The sequence below is a fragment of the Cynoglossus semilaevis genome, chromosome 8 (genome assembly GCF_000523025.1).
Source record: "Cynoglossus semilaevis isolate Cse_v1.0 chromosome 8, Cse_v1.0, whole genome shotgun sequence".
In the NCBI taxonomy this organism is placed as follows: Eukaryota; Metazoa; Chordata; class Actinopteri; order Pleuronectiformes; family Cynoglossidae; genus Cynoglossus; species Cynoglossus semilaevis.
Window position 1 is genome coordinate 13253185 of NC_024314.1, and position 19243 is coordinate 13272427.

Here is a 19243-nt window from a genome sequence, read left to right on the forward strand (position 1 = left end):
TTATATATATACTGTATATATTTACATTCACACTGTGGAGGTTTTTTAGTTTCCTGTCTACAAACCAACCTGGTGTCTATTATATATAATGTCTTCAATTTTCTACTCTGGAATAACTTTCTTTGGTTTGGAATTTTGATTTTTTTTTACCAGTCAAATTTATCGAATGTTCTGTTAGCTACTATTGTAGCTTTAAGCATTTTAAGACACCCTTACATTTTCTTCTGGGTTTATGTTTAACCTGTATGTTGCTAATTCAGTGCTAACAAATATATACTTCTATATCAATCTTAGCCAACTTAGCTAACCAAGGTGCTTATTGGAAATATTTTTACCCTCCACTTCCTTAGGCTAACATTTATAGCGTATTATTGACAAAGCTGTCTATAGTTTTGGCTAACCTTTAGCTATCACAGTTAACAGTTATATCTTTACGTTGCTGTAATTGTGTACAGTGTTACATCGGTGTACTTTAAAAGTCGTGCATGGAGAGTGTTTCCACCGACATGTGGCTCTCCTGAACAGACAATCAGTTGAGTCTCATTACGTTTCCTCTGTTTCAAATTGACTTCAAACGCTCAGTCATTCATGAAAATATATGCTGATTAATTGGCAGCTGATCGTCTCTAACGCTCATCGTCTCGGCTGTAATTCACTGTCGTACGGCGGACACACATGCGGCACGTCTCCACAGGGACGTTAGGCAGATGAAGGATGCAGAGAGAAACAGATGTGTGAGCTCCGTTTCATCGCCGTCCAGCCATTCAACACCAAACACTTATTGTAATCCAGCCAGACGCCCAGGGTGCAGTATACAGTGAGAGGACGGCCCCCGCAGTCGCCCCCCAGTGACTATCTGGTGTCCTCCTACACATTCTACTACAGCCACAACAAAGAGCCAACCTTCAGCACAACAACTTCCCCTTCGTACCAAATAATCCTCCTCTTCATATAAACCTCCCAGACGCCAGGAATTAGCACCGACCAGAGAATTACTGGCCACAAGGGGTTAAAAAAAACTGACCTTCGTGGCAGGACCTTTTAGTGTTCCCACTGAATCCCAGGTTAACGTTGGCAAATGAAATGAGTGAAAACATCCAGCTGGGCTTCTGTAGCACATTTAAGGATATGCCGTTTAAGAAGTTGTTGTGACTTTAAATGACACACGATTACAGATTTAAAATTTAAAAGGACTTTTAGCTAATATATATGTGTTAGCAGTTTTTACTAAAAGGATAAATAAAAAAAGACAAACAGCTAAAATGTGTTATTTTTAATAATAATAATATAAAAATAGCCTAATATTATATAAATCATGTTAGAAGTAGGCAACATAAAGATATACCAAAACATTAGCCCAGAAAAGCTAACATTTAGACTCAGAGCCCAGAGGAGGTTTGCTTTAAGATAATAACTATGTTCCAAACAACTCCACAGAAAGTGGTCCAGAATTCCACGAAAGCCATTTTCACAGGGACAACAAAAGCCCCTCCCCTGGTACACACTCTTAATTCAGGGATTTTCACAAACCACCTGAGGTTGAGTTTCTCGCCTGCTGTGGTGAAAGTGATCCGTGCAATAACTCCAAACAGCCAGACGTCTCACAAGAAATACACAGAAGTTCTGTGGAGGAGCTAATTTATCGTAAGGAAAAAAACCCCAGAGCCGAGGTGAGGAGTACGGATTCAGTGGCCAGACATTTACACAGCATTAAAAAGCTCTCACACACCAGACATTAGTGCTGCACTCGGAAACAACATGTTATTTCAGTACACACACACACACACACTCACTCAATGCAGAGAGAATAGAAGAATTGTAGGAAAAAGCCTTTCCTTTTTCCCACTTTTCCCACAGTCAGAGTGGGAAAAGAAGAGTGCTGACGGACACAGCCAGGTTATCACGACCCTCGTACGGGAAACACGGTGACGGAAATCGCACAGGATCCTGTTTGAACAAACATTTGGGATCAGTAGGTGACGTTCCACAGCTTTACTTTTTCTCAGCAGCTTTGGTCACTGAGAACAATGATGTAGAATTTAGGTCTTAGTGTTTAAACAGGCAGCTGAGCTTTAGCTCAGGTGACTCAAAATGGTTACATTTGTAAAAGGTCTGTCTTCAGGCCTTTCCAAATACTTTGTGATGAGGAGTTCATTTGTGAGGAGTAGAGAAGTTCAAGTTCACTTCCAGTCTGCAGTTGTTCAGTGCCGTGCTTCACAGACTCTCTGCCTTCTTCCACTTCTCACTCCAACTATACCATAAAGCTAAAAATAGACCTGTGACTAATTAAAAAAATAATAAAAAACCACACCAGATTTTCAGGCCTGAGCTGCTGCTGTTACTGCTGCTGTTACTGTTACTGTTACTGCTGCTGCTGCTGCTACTGCTGCTGCTGTTACTGCTGTTACTGTTACTGCTGCTGCTGCTGATGCTGCTGTTACTGCTGCTGCTGCTGCTGCTGTTGCTGCTGCTGTTGGTGTTGTTGCTGCTGCTGTTACTGCTGCTGTTACTGCTCCTGCTGCTGCTGCTGTTACTGCTACTGCTGTTACTGTTACTGCTGCTGCTGCTGATGCTGCTGTTACTGCTGCTGTTACTGTTACTGTTACTGCTGCTGCTGCTGATGCTGCTGTTACTGCTGCTGCTGATGTTACTGCTGCTGCTGTTACTGTTGCTGCTGCTGTTGCTGCTGCTGTTGGTGTTGTTGCTGCTGCTGTTACTGTTACTGCTGCTGTTACTGCTCCTGCTGCTGATGCTGCTGTTACTGCTGCTGTTACTGTTACTGTTACTGCTGCTGCTGCTGTTACTGCTGTTACTGCTGCTGCTGTTGCTGCTGCTGTTGGTGTTGTTGCTGCTGCTGTTACTGTTGCTGCTGCTGTTGCTGCTGCTGCTGCTGTTGCTGCTGCTGTTGGTGTTGTTGCTGCTGCTGTTACTGTTGCTGCTGCTGCTGTTACTGTCCCTGCTGCTGTTACTGCTGCTGCTTTTGCTGCTGCTGCTGTTGCTGCTGCTGTTGGTGTTGTTGCTGCTGCTGTTACTGCTGCTGTTACTGTTACTGTTACTGCTGCTGCTGCTGTTACTGCTGTTACTGCTGCTGCTGTTCCTGCTGCTGTTACTTCCTCTGCTCTTACTGCTGGTAGTCCTGGTTTGGGGCCAGGCCCAGTCTGGCGCTGTGGTGTGTAAACTAAGCAGCGGAGCGCCAACTGTGATTAAAGAGCTCTGTAAACTTGGCCTAATGAATTCCAGTCCCACAGCCAACACACACACACACACACACAGTGGCAGAGTTTACAGCTGTGGCTCAGTGGTGAGGCAGACAGATCACACAGTGTGTGCTGCATGTTGGTCTTCAGGTGTTACGTCACCTCTGAAGTCCATCAAGGCTCCAGTGTGTAAGTGAACTCACCACTCATGAGTGTTTGACACAACAATGGTTTGGTTTCCACTCAGTCAGAATCAGTCTCTTATATGTAGAAATGACGGCCATCTTGAACCGACATGTCTCCAGAGCAGAAGACGGAGAAAGAGACAGTGGTCGGTTAGTAACTCAAATGGTTGGTTAGATCATTGTTTTCAAAGACTGGGTTGCGACCCTCAGGTGGGTCTAAAGAGATTTTTTTTTGGGACGTCTCGCATCATGTTTCCCAGGAGTTTCAGAATAATGTCTATTGACTTGGGTCACAAAGGTTTGTGACTTTTAAAATACGGGTCCCCAGAAGAAAAAGATTATGCCATGTTTGTCCTGTTGTCTGGTAGGTTGGATGGATGGACTTTTTGTAGGTTGGTTAGTTGGTTAGTTGGTTGTTAAGCAATGAAATTGTTTGGCTGGTTTATAGACGTTAAACCTGATGAATAGTGAACCTGTGGATCAGTGAGCTGTGCTGTTCACCTACAGTACTGTGGTGGACAGGAAGTACCGACTGTTCTCCCACTGTATACCAGTGACTGACCACAGACGTGACCCCATGTTGACCCCACAGCTCAGCCACCCACAGTGTTTCTCTGTTTCTTGTTCACCTCAGTTGCGTCGTAGAAACATGAATATTTGATAATCTACAGCAGCTGTTCATCTCGGAGCTCGTCATCTGTCATCTGGTTCAGCCACAGCGCGGCCTTCTCTGATTGGTCCACTGGTGCAGAAATAATCACAGCCTCATCTCTCAACATATGTTGCACACTACACTACAGAGTGTACTGTACAGACGGGCGTGTGAACGTGTTCACTGATGCACACACATGTTGATAGCGTGCACATGTGTTGGCATGCAACACATACACACACACACACACACACACACACACAGAGAAGTGGCTTAAAATAGCTTTGGATGTCGATAGTGAAATCTGGGTGTGATTGTGAACAATGTTAAGTGACGGGTGTGAGGCAGCATGGGTGACAACCAGAGAGGGTGGTGAGGTTAACATCTACGGTAAGTTATTTTAATGATCCAAACACACGTGTGTGAGTGTGTGTGTGTGTGTGTGTGTGTTTCCAGTGTGATCAGCAGACACCGTGACCTTCCTGCTCTCTCACATCCTGTCACAGGATTCACCCAGGACCTTCTCGGTCTCTCACACTGACTTCTTGTTGGTCATGGGGTTCAAATATGGAGCGCGGCACAGTTAGGGTCACAAAAAGGCGAGTGTGGAATCTACTAGAGCCACAAAGTGATGGACACATTTGAAAATAGTCCTTGAAATTGTTTGTAAATTGACAATTTTCCCAATTTTCCCACAGTTCTACCTCAACGTTGTAGTTCCTCAGTGCTGTAATAATGTACTAATGAATGAGGGCTGGTGGCACCATCTATTTGATCAAGATTTAATATTTTGTAGAATTGAGGGAAAATGTTAGACGGTGAAATCATTAAATGTCTTGGCCTGAAAGCTTTATCTTTTGGTCAGGATTTCATTCAAACTTCAGGGAGAATCAGCTTCATAACAGTCCATAAATGCATGTGTTATCAGTCCCATATTACATTACAGTTGTGACCAGTTCTTGCTACAGCGGATAACTGTTATTATGTTACTGTTGAGAGGGAGGAGATGAACATTATAATCTGGAATTAAATAAAGATTAAATAAAAACACAGGATTTTCCACTGAACTAAAATGAAAATATCCTTCACGTCAAACCTTCACATCTACCAGGGCTTAAAAAAAACAACAACAACAGAGCTTTAAGTCTTTCCAACGTATATCGCACTGATCAGACTCAAGAAGTAATAAAGGGAACAAAAAAAGAGGAAGTCCCGATGAGAGCGTCTGTTAATCTGTCACAGTTTAACTGACAGACTCTTATCAGGCTTTTGTTTGCACCACATCGCCTTCAAAGCCTTGAGCCCCCAAAGACCGTTTGGATAATCCAGCTCAGGGACATCAGACATATGTGTATGTACAGTAAATATATATATGTGTGTGTGTGTTCTCTTGGTCATACAATATTAAAGCAGCAGCAGCAGCAGCAGCTGTGTGTGAGCAGTAATGGAGGTAGAAATCTGCAGCTGCTCTGCTTCACTTCACTCCTCTTTATCTCCAAAATGCATTCTGGGACCAAATGTTCAAACATGTGACTTCACCTGACTTAACCTCCACCTACACAGAACATTAGGTGCTGAAATGCAACAGTAACAGGAAGCTCAGATGACGGCCTTGTTGTACATCTGGACTAATGGATTTCTGTGCATCATTACCGCTCCATCAACTTCCCTTGATGCGTTCACTGACCGTTTCTGTGGTCGTCACGATGCTGGTTCACTGACCGTTTCTGTGGTCGTCACAATGTGTAACTACAGAGATGGAGGTAACAGGTCCGTTGTCCATCCTGAAGCCAGTCACTCAGACTTTCTTATCATTTCCCACCAGTTTGCAGACTTCAAACAGCAACCGTGCAGATAGTGAGAGAAACTTCAAAGCAGGGCGCAGACTTCAAACAGACGGAAAAATGGCGAATAAATGCACGTTATTTGGTATTTGGGCAGTTCAGTTCATTTAGATGTGACCTCAGCCAGGTCTCTGTGTGTAAACGATGTCAAATGTCCCTGTGCTGTGATTCTGAGTGGAGTTATTCTGTTTCACAGTAACAACCTCTGATGACGTCACAGCACCATGAGTGTGACATTAATATGTCAGGAAAGAAGTGAAAGAAAAACAGTTTGATGTTCAGAGAATACTATTACCAGAATATGAGTTTTTAAACAGAATCCTAAAGGAAAGGCTTCAAGGCGCCTGGAAGAACAACGCCCTCTTGTGGCTCCTTAAAAATATCGGCGTTTAATCAATACATTGCAAGCTAGATATTTCCCAACGATAAGTTTTTAACAATATTTTATTATTTACTGAGTCTGTTTGTAGGACACTGCAGCCTCAACGCGTAAAACAAATGATTCTGAACATTTTACTGCTCTGCTTGGAAGAATGTGGGCCGGACAGTAACACCAGTGACTCTCCTGCAGCTCTAACACTGATATTTGACATTTTTGTATGAACTACATGTCACATAAAGTGATGCCACTCAGGTGGGCCACATGTCAACCAGAAGTAAAACAAGCCCAAATACTTTGGGTCACAATGTCGACATCATAAATTGTACTACATCCAAGTGGGCTACATCTGCATGCTACCGACAATTAGCTACGATATCTGGGTAAGTGTAACTAGTCAGAACTATCTGTGTGGAGCCATGGAGACTTTGTAAACCAATGAGGGGCGACATGGACAACCTGTGTGGGGGTGGATGGGGGGAGAGGGGTGACAGTTCAACAACAGTATCCTCAATGTTACAACACAGACTCTCTCAGAGAGAGAACATGTGAGAGAACATGTTAGAGAACATGTGAGAGAACATGTGAGAGAACGGTCCAACCTGCCTGTTGTAGTGTTGTGAACGGCTCCTTATTAACAGGTGTTGAACCCCAGTGTGTGGTTGTTTTTAGTTGTTGTCAGGTCTGGAATAACAACCACAACATCTCTGATCAGATGCACCTCCATCTGCTCACACACACACACACCACCCATCCCTACATGCATGCGGGCAGATGGGGACAGGAACCCTCCATGGCCGTTCTTGTGGTGACAATAATAAAAGACAACAATGAACCGTGTCTTACTGTGATTGTCCTCGTCCATCTTCTCCTCCTCGGCAGCGGCAGGAACCGTGGTGTGGTCCAAACCTGAAGGTGTCTGCTGGTGATGATGGTGATGGTGATGATGCTCTGACCGGGGCTTTCTGTCGGTCGAAGCGCAGTCGGTGCTGCGTTCACGGACCGTCCAGAATGGACCAGAATCGGCGGAGAAAAGCAGGTTGGACAAAAAAAAAACCTAATAAATTAGAAAACGTCAGAGGTTTTCGGGGTCAGAACAAAAACGTCAGAGCTCCGTCACTGAGTGCAGACCAGATATTGGAGTGAAGTGTGTGTGACAGACGGAGCAGTGGTGTTTTCTCCTCCTCTGCTCCATCTTCATCTGCTCCCTCCTCCTGAATTCACATAAGCTGCGCGGAGAGAGCGTAACGTCACATCGCCCCGCCCATACCCCACCCCAACCAACACACAAGAAATCGATTCATATACACTCCATTGATTTATGTCTACGAGTCTAATCCTAATCTTATCCTAACCTTGACCTAATCTCAGTTTACATAGTAGAACTCTGCACCTTATTAGCATCGGCTCCGTTATTTGAAAAATCATTCATGCCATCATCACATTTCAGGTCGGTATGATATGATGTCTATATGATGACTAATAATTCCAAAAAACAAAACAAAAAAACAACACACTTTTAGTTTTAGCGCCTTCATTACGTCATCACAGGCCATCATATCATACAGGTCAGTTAGTTAGGAGAGGATCTGTCACCAGCTCCATCTTCTTCAGCTGACAATTCTCCACCAAGTTTTTCTTTACAACCTTTTCACATGTCTCTTTCTTTATAGTTTTCCCCCCTTATCTCACAGAATACCTATTCTAATGACTCTTTAGACGCGTCACTTATCAGTGTTCCTTCTAGAATATTTAGTTTCATTCAGTAGAAAAACTCCTTATATCTTAGATCTGCAGTACTGAAACATAAACGTCAGTCAAATACTTAATGATGATGTTAAAGGATATTCATTTCTTTGGTTAACTACTCTGATAACACTCCTGTGCTGCTGCTGATGCTGTTTCCAGTATTTGTTTGCTGATGTCATTCCTGGCTACACTTTTAAACCCTCGTGTTTAAAGAACTCCAGCTTCCTGTAGGTCCCGGCCCACATGAGCTCATGATTCACCAGCGCTGTTCCAGGGAAGATCCGGGGCCACGCCACGAGTGATGCAGTGACAGGGAGAACATGGAAGCAGCACGCAGTCTGTAGCCACAGGTTCAGGAAGGGAGTTGCATTCGAGGACAATATGTCCGTCGCTCCGAGGGACAGTGGAAGAAAGTGAGGAGCAAAGGAAATGATGTCGTTGTTCTGCTCTCCTCCGTCCAGGCAATGTTATGAAATGTGATCCCATTTGTGTCAAGGGTCAGAAAATGTCTCATTGTACCCCCGACACCACCCACAACGCTTTGGTTGGTGTTTCTACTGCTACACCTTTGTTTAGTTGTCAACTGGATTTTTAGGTTTTTGTTGTGGTCCTGACCCTTTGACCTCTGTAACTAAATACTGTATATACTGCATTAGTTTTCTTAATCCATTAGAAAACCTACAATAGTCACTTTTTTAGTGTTCGGTTTGGTTAAAACTTTAGCAGTTTGACAATTTCTTTAGGCAAAAATACATTTGCTTATCCTGTGATGTGATTGGCTGATGAGATATTTGCATTTATGGGTAGTTGTCTAATTAGGCCTGGATAAACAGTTGGTTTGTGCTTAGCACAACTTGTTAACTGTTGTTGTGTTTTCAGTTGGCTACTCATTGTGACTTTTTCTATATTTCAACATAATTCCAAATTATCTCTGTTGCGTTCTCTCCGGACAACAGGAAGAGGGCGCTCTTTTGACTGTACCGTTTAGAGCCTGTGTTGACAATAATCCACAGCAGATGTTCACAGAGTCTCCTTGAAGCCAATGCTGTTCTATCGTCCAAAGAGACATTCTGTCCCATGATCTAATCATGTGTCACTGACTTAAATGTTTCTCTGTGCAGGATTAACACATGTTGTATAAGCCTGTGCCACAGTTCCTGAGACAGAGAGACAGAGACAGAGAGACAGAAATGATCATTTAAACTACACCCACGACATGACAACACACTGGCTCTCAACCATTTTCCATTCATTCCTATAAATAGAAAACTGATGCTTTCCCTTGTTTTTCCTCCTCAGAGGCTCCAGGCGTCAACATTCTCCATCCACAGCTTTGGCTCCGCCAATTAATTTGCAGCTTGTTCTCGTCATAACTTCCTCCTCACTCACTCTGTCTTCCAGTTGTTCTTGTGGATGATAAAGAGACTTAAGGTGGGGGGTGGGGGCTTGAACGTGTGACACGTTTCATTCTGCCTCTGTCTATCCTCACTGGAAGTAAACCCCTTCTTTGCATCACATAGGAAACGGCCGTCCATTTTGTGAATAATCCCTGTGTTTAGTGCAGATGTCCGGAGCAGCACAGGAAGAGGCCCGCGTTTCCACTTTCATTTGGGACACAGAAGGTGGAGTTCAGCTCCCCTACGTCATGCAATTAAGTCATTTCCTTTCAAATCAATGAAACACTGGGGTTAATTCATTTGTGGTTCACGATGTCAGCCCTATCCACAACCTTTGACTTTTAATCTTTTGACTGTTGATCCACCAGTCAGAAAATACAGATGTATATATATATATATATATATAATGAAGAATAATATAAAATTAAAAACAAAACTCAACATTAAGTTAACTGCTAACAAACATTAACTAGTTATTAACTAATTATAATTGTTCCTGTTCTTGTGGTAAAGTCTGTTCAGACAGTAACAGTCAACAACAGTATCACATGCGGTTAGTTAGAGTAATATGGCTGTAAGGTGGTCAGGAAGAGTGAGTTCATCAAATGTGCAGTCGTCTGTTTGGACATTCATTAACAACATCAGCCTGTTAACATGGCATTTGTCAAATCTCCCTGATAAATATATACTCGCTCATATCTGTGTGGTAAGATATATTCCAAACTCAGCTACACATTAAAAACTACTCACATCCCTGTGAAAACAAACAAAAAAATGGTGACACACTTCCTTTCTCACCCTAATCCCTACGGGAAGAACAGCAAAACACAGGAGTCAGTGTGACACTGGTGTAAGATATGGCTGAACACTAAATTAAATCTGAAGTACATTTTTTTCTGACTTTGTAACAACTTCATATTGGATGGATTTATCTGTGACAGTGGCAAATTAAATGAATAGTTTGGATTCATCTCTGTGACACACCTTCACCTGATGGGGCTGAATGTCGGCAGCAGCTCCTGTGTCTTCATGAGCAGAACTTGTTGGTTTTCTCTGTGTGGTTTGGTGCAGGTGATTTGTCAGAAAAAACCCTGGGATATGAGGCTGTTCTGGACTCCAGCACTCACAGTGTGCCAGTACTTCATACCACTGCACTTCACTGTAACGCTGTTTGACCAGGGGCTGCTGGAAACTTCACATCACTTCCTCCACAGCAGCAGCAGCAGCAGCAGCAGCAGCAGCAGCAGCAGCTCTAACACTTGACTCATCTCTGTACTGTATCAGAAGATGACTGTTGCCATAACTCATAGCAGATTGCTATATAAAAAAAAAACTGGACAAACAGTGTACATTTGGTCAAAATGGTTATTCTGGTGCAGAATCCAGACAGTTCCTACTATTGTTGCGTCTTTCCTGTTGCTCTGTCCCAGCCTTGTGAAAATCTCTATTATTAAGTTATTAAAAATCACATCAGACATTGCCTCTGTTGTTTTGTTCTCGTTCTGAATATATAGAAATGTAAAGAAGTGGTTTGATTTTATCATTAATGGAAATGTCTGTAAGAATTCGTTTAATTGAAGAGATTTAGAACAAACTGTACCGTTAGACTATTGATATTAAGCTGGAATTACCGTATTTTTTTGGATTTTCGGATCACACCCTCACTGTCATTGTTAATGTACTGCCATCTGGTGGGTAAAGGAAGCACTACGGCAACATGTTTAAATCATGCCCAATATACATTTTAGTTATTTGTGTTTGATGGCAAGTCTGACATGGGAACATATTAAGGATCACCGAGAAAAACATTTAAAATTAAGTGGGATGTATTAGTCTGGCTTTTAGTAATCTAAATGCATTTATATGTCTAAATACATATGTCTGAATTTGTCGTTTGGCATACTAATGTATTTTTTATGCATTTTATGGATTGTCTGCACATAATTTATATTTTTATAAAAGAATACGTAAGTACACCTTCAGATTCACCGCGTAACAGAAGACCATCAAAAACGATGGTCTTACGTTGACTTGTTTTCGCTATGTATCCTTCCGATGGGACTTGAATAAACATCTAGGCCAAAGTACCTTATTTGACCTTACCATAAATAGATACATTCATTTTTTCGACTACAAAATTAAATACAGACATTATTTTAACATTTTAAATTTAGTGTAAAACTTAAATTATAATTTCGCGGAAGGATATTTGGCTTCCAGGCTCCCGCACTGAAACAGCGCGAGCCCGGTGCAATTAGAGCGACGGTTTCCTGTCTGTGCCGTCTGGTGAGTACAAATGGTTCTGTTTGGATTTTTAAACTTATTCTGTCGTAATATTATGTTCCAATTGCTCGTGTACATACTGCCATGTGTACACAATTTTGAATTTTTAAAGAATTATTCAATTTCCTGATTTGTGGTTTTCTAGCCATAACTGTTTAAATTGGTGATGCACGAGCGCTTTCTTTCTTTGGGGCGCTAGCTTCTTTTGCCGAAGGATGCTAATGTGTTTACAGTGTGCAGAAATAGTATTAAATTTGTTTTTGTATTCTGTTGTACGCAAGGATGGTATTTTACTCACCGATCTTTAAGAGTTTGTTGCAAAAAAAAATTCAAATTACGAACTTTGTTTACATTTTGATACATTAATAAGAAGCGGCATGGTGTGTTTATATGCTATTGCCTTGTTACACATTTATTTTAGTTTTTGTTGATTTCTCCTGTTTGTTTTTCTCCCATTCTCTCATAATATTGAATTTTATTTTTCGTTTTTCATTATTATACACATTGCAAGTCATTAACATATACAATTGCAGTTGCAAATGATATTTTTCGTTTGCAATAGTAACTATTAAAGGTACTGTATTCCTAGTTCAAATTAAACCTTTACTGGTAGTTTCTTTTTTAGTAAAGATCAATGTTATTAATCTATGTTTAGTTGTGGTAAAAGAACCAGGTGACGTGAAGGCTGGTGATAAAGATTTATTACCGACATAGACAAATGGAAACAAGGCGCAGAAGATGAAAAGTTTTGGTTTTACAGTGTTGCTAATATTTTGGAATGTCAATAATTTGTTACTACATTAAATGGTACTACACTAGTGTAAGTGAAAATAAATGCAAAGAACCACAAAGAGTAGTTTTCAGAGTCTCTCTTTTCTCTGCCCTGCCCACAGCGTACATGGGCTCTCAGTGAGATCTGTGCAGACTTCTGTCTGCCTCGTTCCTCCCCTCAGCAGCCCTCTCTGCCTCAGCTGCCAGCATGGCCTTCGTGCCGGCCCCCAGCCCCACTGTGGTGGATCAGACCACACTAATGAAGAAGTACCTGCAGTTTGTGGCAGCGCTCACAGACACCAACACACGTAAGTTCATCCCCAGGGTCAGTTTTATTATTTATATTTAAGACTTTTTTGTGGTAGTAACTTCATTTTTAAAATTGAATTTCTCCCTTAATTTTTCAAAGGAGTTACGTTATGTATGTGCTCATCATGGGCGATGTGATGAGAGCGATATGCTTTAGTCCAGACAGAGGTACAAATGTGTGTGTATGTGTCTGGAAGAGTTTGTGTGAATGTGTGAGTATGAGCATTTGTACCTCCTAATTAATCTGGACGCTGAAAGTCAAACTGATAAGATCTGAGCGTCCCTGCTGAGCACATGGAGGTGGTCATAAAGTTGGAAAGGCTTTAATTAGTATGTGTGATTAATGAGTGCACTCTGTCCTTCATCTTCAAGCTGATGAAACGAAACTGAAGATGATGCAGGAGGTCAGCGAGAACTTTGAGGTGAGTCTGAGGTTCTCAGTGCAAGATGGAAAGGATTCAATTTCTATGTCTCCTTTCTACATGTTGATTAAACCTGGTTGATTTAAAAGACACGCAGATGTTTAAAATTTGTTTTTGTTTTTTTAAATAATAAATTCAAAGCAGAAGAAAACGGTTTCTGATTTAAAGCTTGCATAAAATATTTGTTTTTCAGAATGTGACATCATCACCTCAATACTCCACCTTTCTGGAACACATCATCCCTCGCTTCCTCACTTTCCTTCAGGATGGAGAGGTGCAGTTTCTTCAGGAAAAACCTACACAGGTTTGTGACTTTGGATGAAAAATAACTTCCATTTGTAACATCTGGAAATGATTATCTGTTAATGGAAAAAAACTGTCCTCAGCACAGTATAACCGTTAAAATTCTAATTTGTAGCTAATTATATAGCAATAATAAATTAATCTTAATTAGCCTAGATATGAAGAGATCAATAGATATTTAGCCTTTGTTTTTTTTTAAAGACTTGCTCACCTGTACTTTTTACTTTTTTAGCAACTGAGAAAACTTGTGCTGGAAATCATCCACCGCATCCCAACCAATGAGCATCTTCGTCCTCACACCAAGAACATCCTGTCTGTGATGTTTCGCTTCCTGGAGGTAAGGGCACATCTCATGTACGCAGCATCATTTAAATGTTTCTGTCTCAAATTAGTTGGCCAAAAAGAAGTCTAATGCGGCCCATACTACTAGGTATAGAAACCTCACAGCCATTAAGGCCAGTGACGCCTTCCCTGTCTTTGGAAGAAGTGTTTCTACTGTACTTGAAGGCAGAATGGCTTCATTCTCAAACATTAAATGATTTTGTCATTAGTCCTCAGGTAATTCATGTATAAATGCCCTAAAAATACCATTATTTTTGGTTGCGTTATACTACTGTAAACTCAAAAAAAACATTATTTAAACTCTATTTGTGGAAAAAACCCCAACAAGAACATCTTTAAGACTTGTACAGAACTTGTAGTTGCGAGACACAGGAGTGACCCTGCTGGACAGTACCTGGACAGGTAGCGGGATACATGGTGGGGCGATCACGTGCTTGTGAAAATAGCTAGTAAGGAGACCTCGCATTTAAGTCTAGTTACATTCCTGAGGAAGACAGGAACGACGGATGTGAGGGCATGAATGAAGGGCTGCAGAGTGAGTCATCATCACCTGTGGAGTTCTGATTATTAAGCTCCCACAGCCAGTGAATAAACCACTGTACAGAGGTGAAGGTCATTACTCTGACATCAACGGTGTGTTGAGTAAGAAGGTGACATCCATAATGATGTGTAGTATGGGCAACATAACAAGGGTATTTGAAGAATATTGTTTATCTGATGCTGACACTTTACACAGCTGTGCACAGCTGCTGCACGCTCATGTCACACATTGTTTTTGTTGTTTTTCCAGATTGAAAGTGAGGAGAATGTGTTGATATGCCTGCGCATCATCATCGAGCTGCACAAACAGTTCCGTCCTCCAATCTCTCAGGAGGTGAGTTTGAGAACAATGATAGCATTTGGAGAAGACGCTGTAAGAAATCCTTCCAAATGTTTTCCTGCGGTGCTAATTAAGGCGCGTCCGTGATCTAATTCTTTCTTCTGATTTTTCTTTTAGAAACAATAATGGCACTGATGCCCTCATGAGGGCAAATACAATCGATCCCCAGGTTGAAATCCTTTTGTGTTACTTGAACATTTGTCATCTGTCTGCTCTCCACAGATTCACCACTTTCTGGATTTTGTCAAGCAGATTTATAAAGACCTGCCAAAAGTCGTGGTAAGTGCACACTGTACTACAAGTTAGGACAATAGTTAGTACTGTTGTTAGCCCCAACTTTTGAATGTACTTTAAGAAAAGATAGTGCCGGTAGTCACAATTTAATATTAGATTCCTGATTAACACCCTCAATATTTTTCAAAGCTAATTTTCAAATGAAGTTCTTTACCTGCTCCAAACCCTTTTTTTCCTCTGCACCTTTCAGACTAGATACTTCGAGAACCCACAGGTGATCGCAGAGAACACCGTTCCCTCCCCAGAGATGGTGGGCATGATCACGTCGGTGCTGGTGAAGACCGCACCGGAGAGAGAGGACAGCGAGACACGGACGGTGAGAAAATCTGACTCCCTTATAGGAGCGCTGCTGCATTAGTTCTGCTCTTTAACCACTGGGTGGCGGTAAAGTACTGCCACTTACACTGATACCGTCGCTCCACTGTGGCCGGTTTAACGTTGACTTCATCGTAAACCAAAGTCAACCAGAAGATTAAATTTTAAGTAAGTTGATGAAGTGACTCTAAACCTGACACTGAAGAACTTATGCTTTTTTATAAAAAAAACCAAACATTTTCTAAGTCACTTTTTAAAGGTAAAGATTTGAATGTAGGTCACTGTCACATTTTTAAATACAATTTTCTTATTGTGCTCTTTCTTTCTCTTCTCATTCCAGCATACCATCATCCCTCGAGGGTCTCTGTCTCTGAAGGTCCTGGCTGAGCTGCCCATCATCGTGGTGCTGATGTACCAGGTGATGTCCCGGACTTTTTTTTTTTTTTTTTAACAGACATGGTTTGACTTTAGAGCTGAAGGATAAATATTCAAATTGTTTGTACAGCGTACAATTCCGACTATACTTGCCTAATAGGATTTTGATTATGATGACAAATTATAATTCCAGTGTAAAATGAGAACATACTGTTGGTTCCATTCCCTGACTCCTGACTTTTCGTCACAGCTCTACAAGCTGAACATCCACAACGTGGTGTCAGAGTTTGTGCCTCTCATCATGAACACCATCATGCTGCAGGTGTCACAACAGGCCAGGTAAGAAGATACAACCTGGAAATGAACGACCACTATTCCATTTTGTCATGGAAAATATATGGAAAGTTCGAAGAAATGGTGCTGGAACACGACCTCATCCTCTTCCTCTCACTGCACTGAGTGAATGTAAACCTGTTAAAAGTTAAACACAACCTTGAGGCACAGCTCTGTCTCTATGCTTTGTGCCAGTCCAGCGCCCCACATGACTCTAGCGCCCAATCAAAGTGGCATGTCTCCTCAAAGAGATATTTTCTTACACCCCTAATTTAAATTGATGGATTGATGAAATGATTTGTCCTTGAAAAAAATGTTTGGAAAAAAAAGAATGGGCTTTACTTCAACTTAATTTAAATTAACTTCACTTCAACTTTGTTGATGCTGATCCTTTGCACTGTCTCTCAACACTGGAGCTGAAAATCCATTTAAGGAAGTAAGAACTGTAAGAAGCAGCCCAGTGGGAGGCCCGCTCCACCTCAGGCTAGAGAAAGACCTGTGTTAAGCATTCTGAACAGGAAGTAAATGGAGCAGAGTTAATTTGGTAAAAAAAACTCAGCAGGATCTGGCAGGTACAGAGAGTGTTGGTTTCTGATGTGTTTTAACAGCTGCTGTGCAAATAACAAAAAAGAAGTCATTAAAAGGTGGGGTTCACTCCCCAAAGTAGCTGCTCGCTGTCTACCCGTGTAATTGTCGCCTACCGCAGGTGTGTGCAGCTGTTAATAGCCTCCATGAAACTAAATGTGTTTAATGAGGAGATCATGTCGTCTTGTTCCTGTTCCCCTCGTAGGCAACACAAGCTGTACAACAAAGAGCTGTACGCCGACTTCATCGCTGCACAGATCAAGACGCTGTCCTTCCTGGCCTACATCATCCGCATCTACCAGGTACAGCTCCCTCTACTGGCCTGATCCACTGGTTTCACTTTCCACCCCAACAGAAAATATAATTTACAGTCAGGTGATTTATAGTCGAAGCATAATAAGCCATAATATTAACTGTCCAGAGGAAACATCACACCAGGTTTGACCACAGTTTAGGTCATTCATGTCAGACTGTTGAAACTTAATTTTCTCAATGTTTTAGCTTATTCCAGGTGTTTGCTCCAGGTCGTCTTTTTGGATAAGATCATTTGCTAGAAAACTATATTTATTGTAGCTTCTTTTGGGCCGAGTTTGACTTATTTTCCTGCTTTTAATGAAAATAAATTAAAGTTAATTGTTAATTAAAAATTATACATTGTGGTGGAATATTGATTCGGTATCATGACATTTAAGTTGCGATATTTCAGTCTATCGATATTTTCTTAGTATCGATGTCTGCTGGTACTGTAGGTTGCAGTGTTTCCATCAGACAGTATAGAAGCATGGAGGCGTCCCTACGTTTGAACATGTTCTCTGTGTGTTTCCATCCTTGCAGGACCTGGTTGGTAAATACTCACAGCAGATGGTTAAGGGCATGTTACAGCTGCTGTCCAACTGCCCCTCTGAGACGGCTCATCTTCGCAAGGAGCTGCTCATCGCAGCCAAACACATTCTCACCACTGACCTGCGCAGCCGTATGTACACAAGAAATACTTTTAAACTTTTGATTTTAGCACATTTAATTTAGTTGTTAGTTAAAGCCCCACGAATGTCAAAAATGTTCTAGTTAGGTAGTTGTTTCTGGTCATAGCATTTGCTGTCTGGCCTTCCTCAGTGACTCACACTTTCATTTTTCATACTTGTAAAATAACATTTTCATTTGCTGTCAGAACTGTCTGTGGTAAATGCAAACGGTGGGAAAAAAATGAGACTGAACGTAATGGAATAAAAAGTTCAACAAGCCATCGAAAATTGTGAGAGTGTGAAACACCTTTAGTGGGATTTTCTGCAGCTGAAACATTTCTGAGCGATTCATCTCAATTTCCGCTCTGACATTTTGATTGTGGCCAACAGAGGAAAATAATTTGACCGTACGTTACTCCTGAATCTCCAAAGCCGCCCGTGACCGTGTACCTGGTTGTGTTTCAGAGTTCATCCCTTGCATGGACAAACTTTTCGATGAATCCATCTTGATCGGCTCCGGCTACACGGCTCGGGAGACTCTCAGGTAACTTCTCCTCCAAGCTCACACTCACACGCTTATTTGCTGACCGACCGGTGTCCGAGCATATTAATCAGCTGGGCCCTCCTCGCTGTCAGAAATCTCAGGAAAGTTGTCTGCACTCGCTGCACAGATTGGGCTGTCAACTTGTCATGTAGGCAGGCATCTCCAGAGGGCGTGCTGCCCGCACGGGGGAACGTGTGCGGAGTGTTCAGCCCCCTTGAACTCTCCTCAGATGTCGAACAAGTTCACTTCATCAAACAGAGCCGTCATTTCTCATTATCACCAGTTAGGGAAGGAGTCAGGTGGATGAGACTCACCGTTTCATCCTCTTTGATTCATTCTCCAGTTTCACTTCTGTCCACAGTTCCCTTCAGGATCTGTCTCACTGGTCGTCTCTTCAGCCTTTGTAGTTGCTTCATTTCTCTGTGCCTTTTTTAACCTGCCATCACTTCAGTCAAATGTGTGATTTTCAGCTTTCCCTGCCACTTCACTTGTCATTTTTCTCCTCAGATGTCATAATAAATGAATGTATCATTCCTGTCTCCATCCAGACCCCTGGCCTACAGCACGCTCGCAGACCTGGTGCACCACGTTCGCCAGAATCTGCCCTTGACGGATTTGTCGCTCGCCGTCCAGCTCTTCGCCAAAAACATTGATGACGAGTCACTTCCCAGTAACATTCAGACCATGTCCTGCAAGCTGCTGCTCAACTTGGTCGACTGCATCCGACTAAAGTCGGAGCAGGAGAACGGCAACGGGCGGGACATTCTGATGAGGATGCTGGAGGTACAGACTCAAGAAAAAAGTTCCTGTCGTGTGGGACCACCTTGTATTTAAACGCCTATGATTTTCTCATTATTGATGCATTAACTGTGCTTGAATTCTAACTTTCTATTTTTTTCCTAAATCAGGTCTTTGTGCTGAAGTTCCACACCATCGCACGCTACCAGCTCCCTTCTATCTTCAAGAAGTGTAAGCCCCAGTCAGAGATGGGTGTGGTCGACCCAGTGGCGTTGCCTGGTGTGCCTGCCACACCCACCCCATCCACCACCCCAGCCATACCTCCTCCTGCTCCTCCCACCCCCGTCGCTCCCCCCCCCCCCCCCCCCCACCCCCCCCCCCCCC

At 42.2% G+C, this 19243-nt stretch overlaps 2 protein-coding genes across 2 annotated transcripts in view; one reads left to right on the forward strand and one right to left on the reverse strand.

Moving 5' to 3' along the window:
• cyth3a (cytohesin 3a) overlaps positions 1-7556 on the reverse strand; it is a 28436-nt gene extending 20880 nt beyond the window's left edge. The window contains exon 1 of the mRNA XM_008315094.3: positions 7104-7556. Within this exon, the coding sequence (XP_008313316.1) occupies positions 7104-7122 (19 nt within the window). The 5' untranslated portion in view covers positions 7123-7556. The remainder of the gene's footprint in view (positions 1-7103) is intronic.
• A 4057-nt stretch (positions 7557-11613) lies between these two features.
• Positions 11614-19243, forward strand: part of trrap (transformation/transcription domain-associated protein) — a 67253-nt gene continuing 59623 nt past the window's right edge. Inside the window, exons 1-15 of the mRNA XM_025057324.1 lie at positions 11614-11689; positions 12580-12765; positions 13139-13188; positions 13382-13492; positions 13724-13828; positions 14624-14707; positions 14936-14992; positions 15198-15323; positions 15663-15740; positions 15948-16036; positions 16821-16917; positions 17450-17588; positions 18043-18121; positions 18670-18904; positions 19030-19199. Of these exons, the coding sequence (XP_024913092.1) occupies positions 12666-12765; positions 13139-13188; positions 13382-13492; positions 13724-13828; positions 14624-14707; positions 14936-14992; positions 15198-15323; positions 15663-15740; positions 15948-16036; positions 16821-16917; positions 17450-17588; positions 18043-18121; positions 18670-18904; positions 19030-19199 (1520 nt within the window). The 5' untranslated portion in view covers positions 11614-11689; positions 12580-12665. The remainder of the gene's footprint in view (positions 11690-12579; positions 12766-13138; positions 13189-13381; positions 13493-13723; positions 13829-14623; positions 14708-14935; positions 14993-15197; positions 15324-15662; positions 15741-15947; positions 16037-16820; positions 16918-17449; positions 17589-18042; positions 18122-18669; positions 18905-19029; positions 19200-19243) is intronic.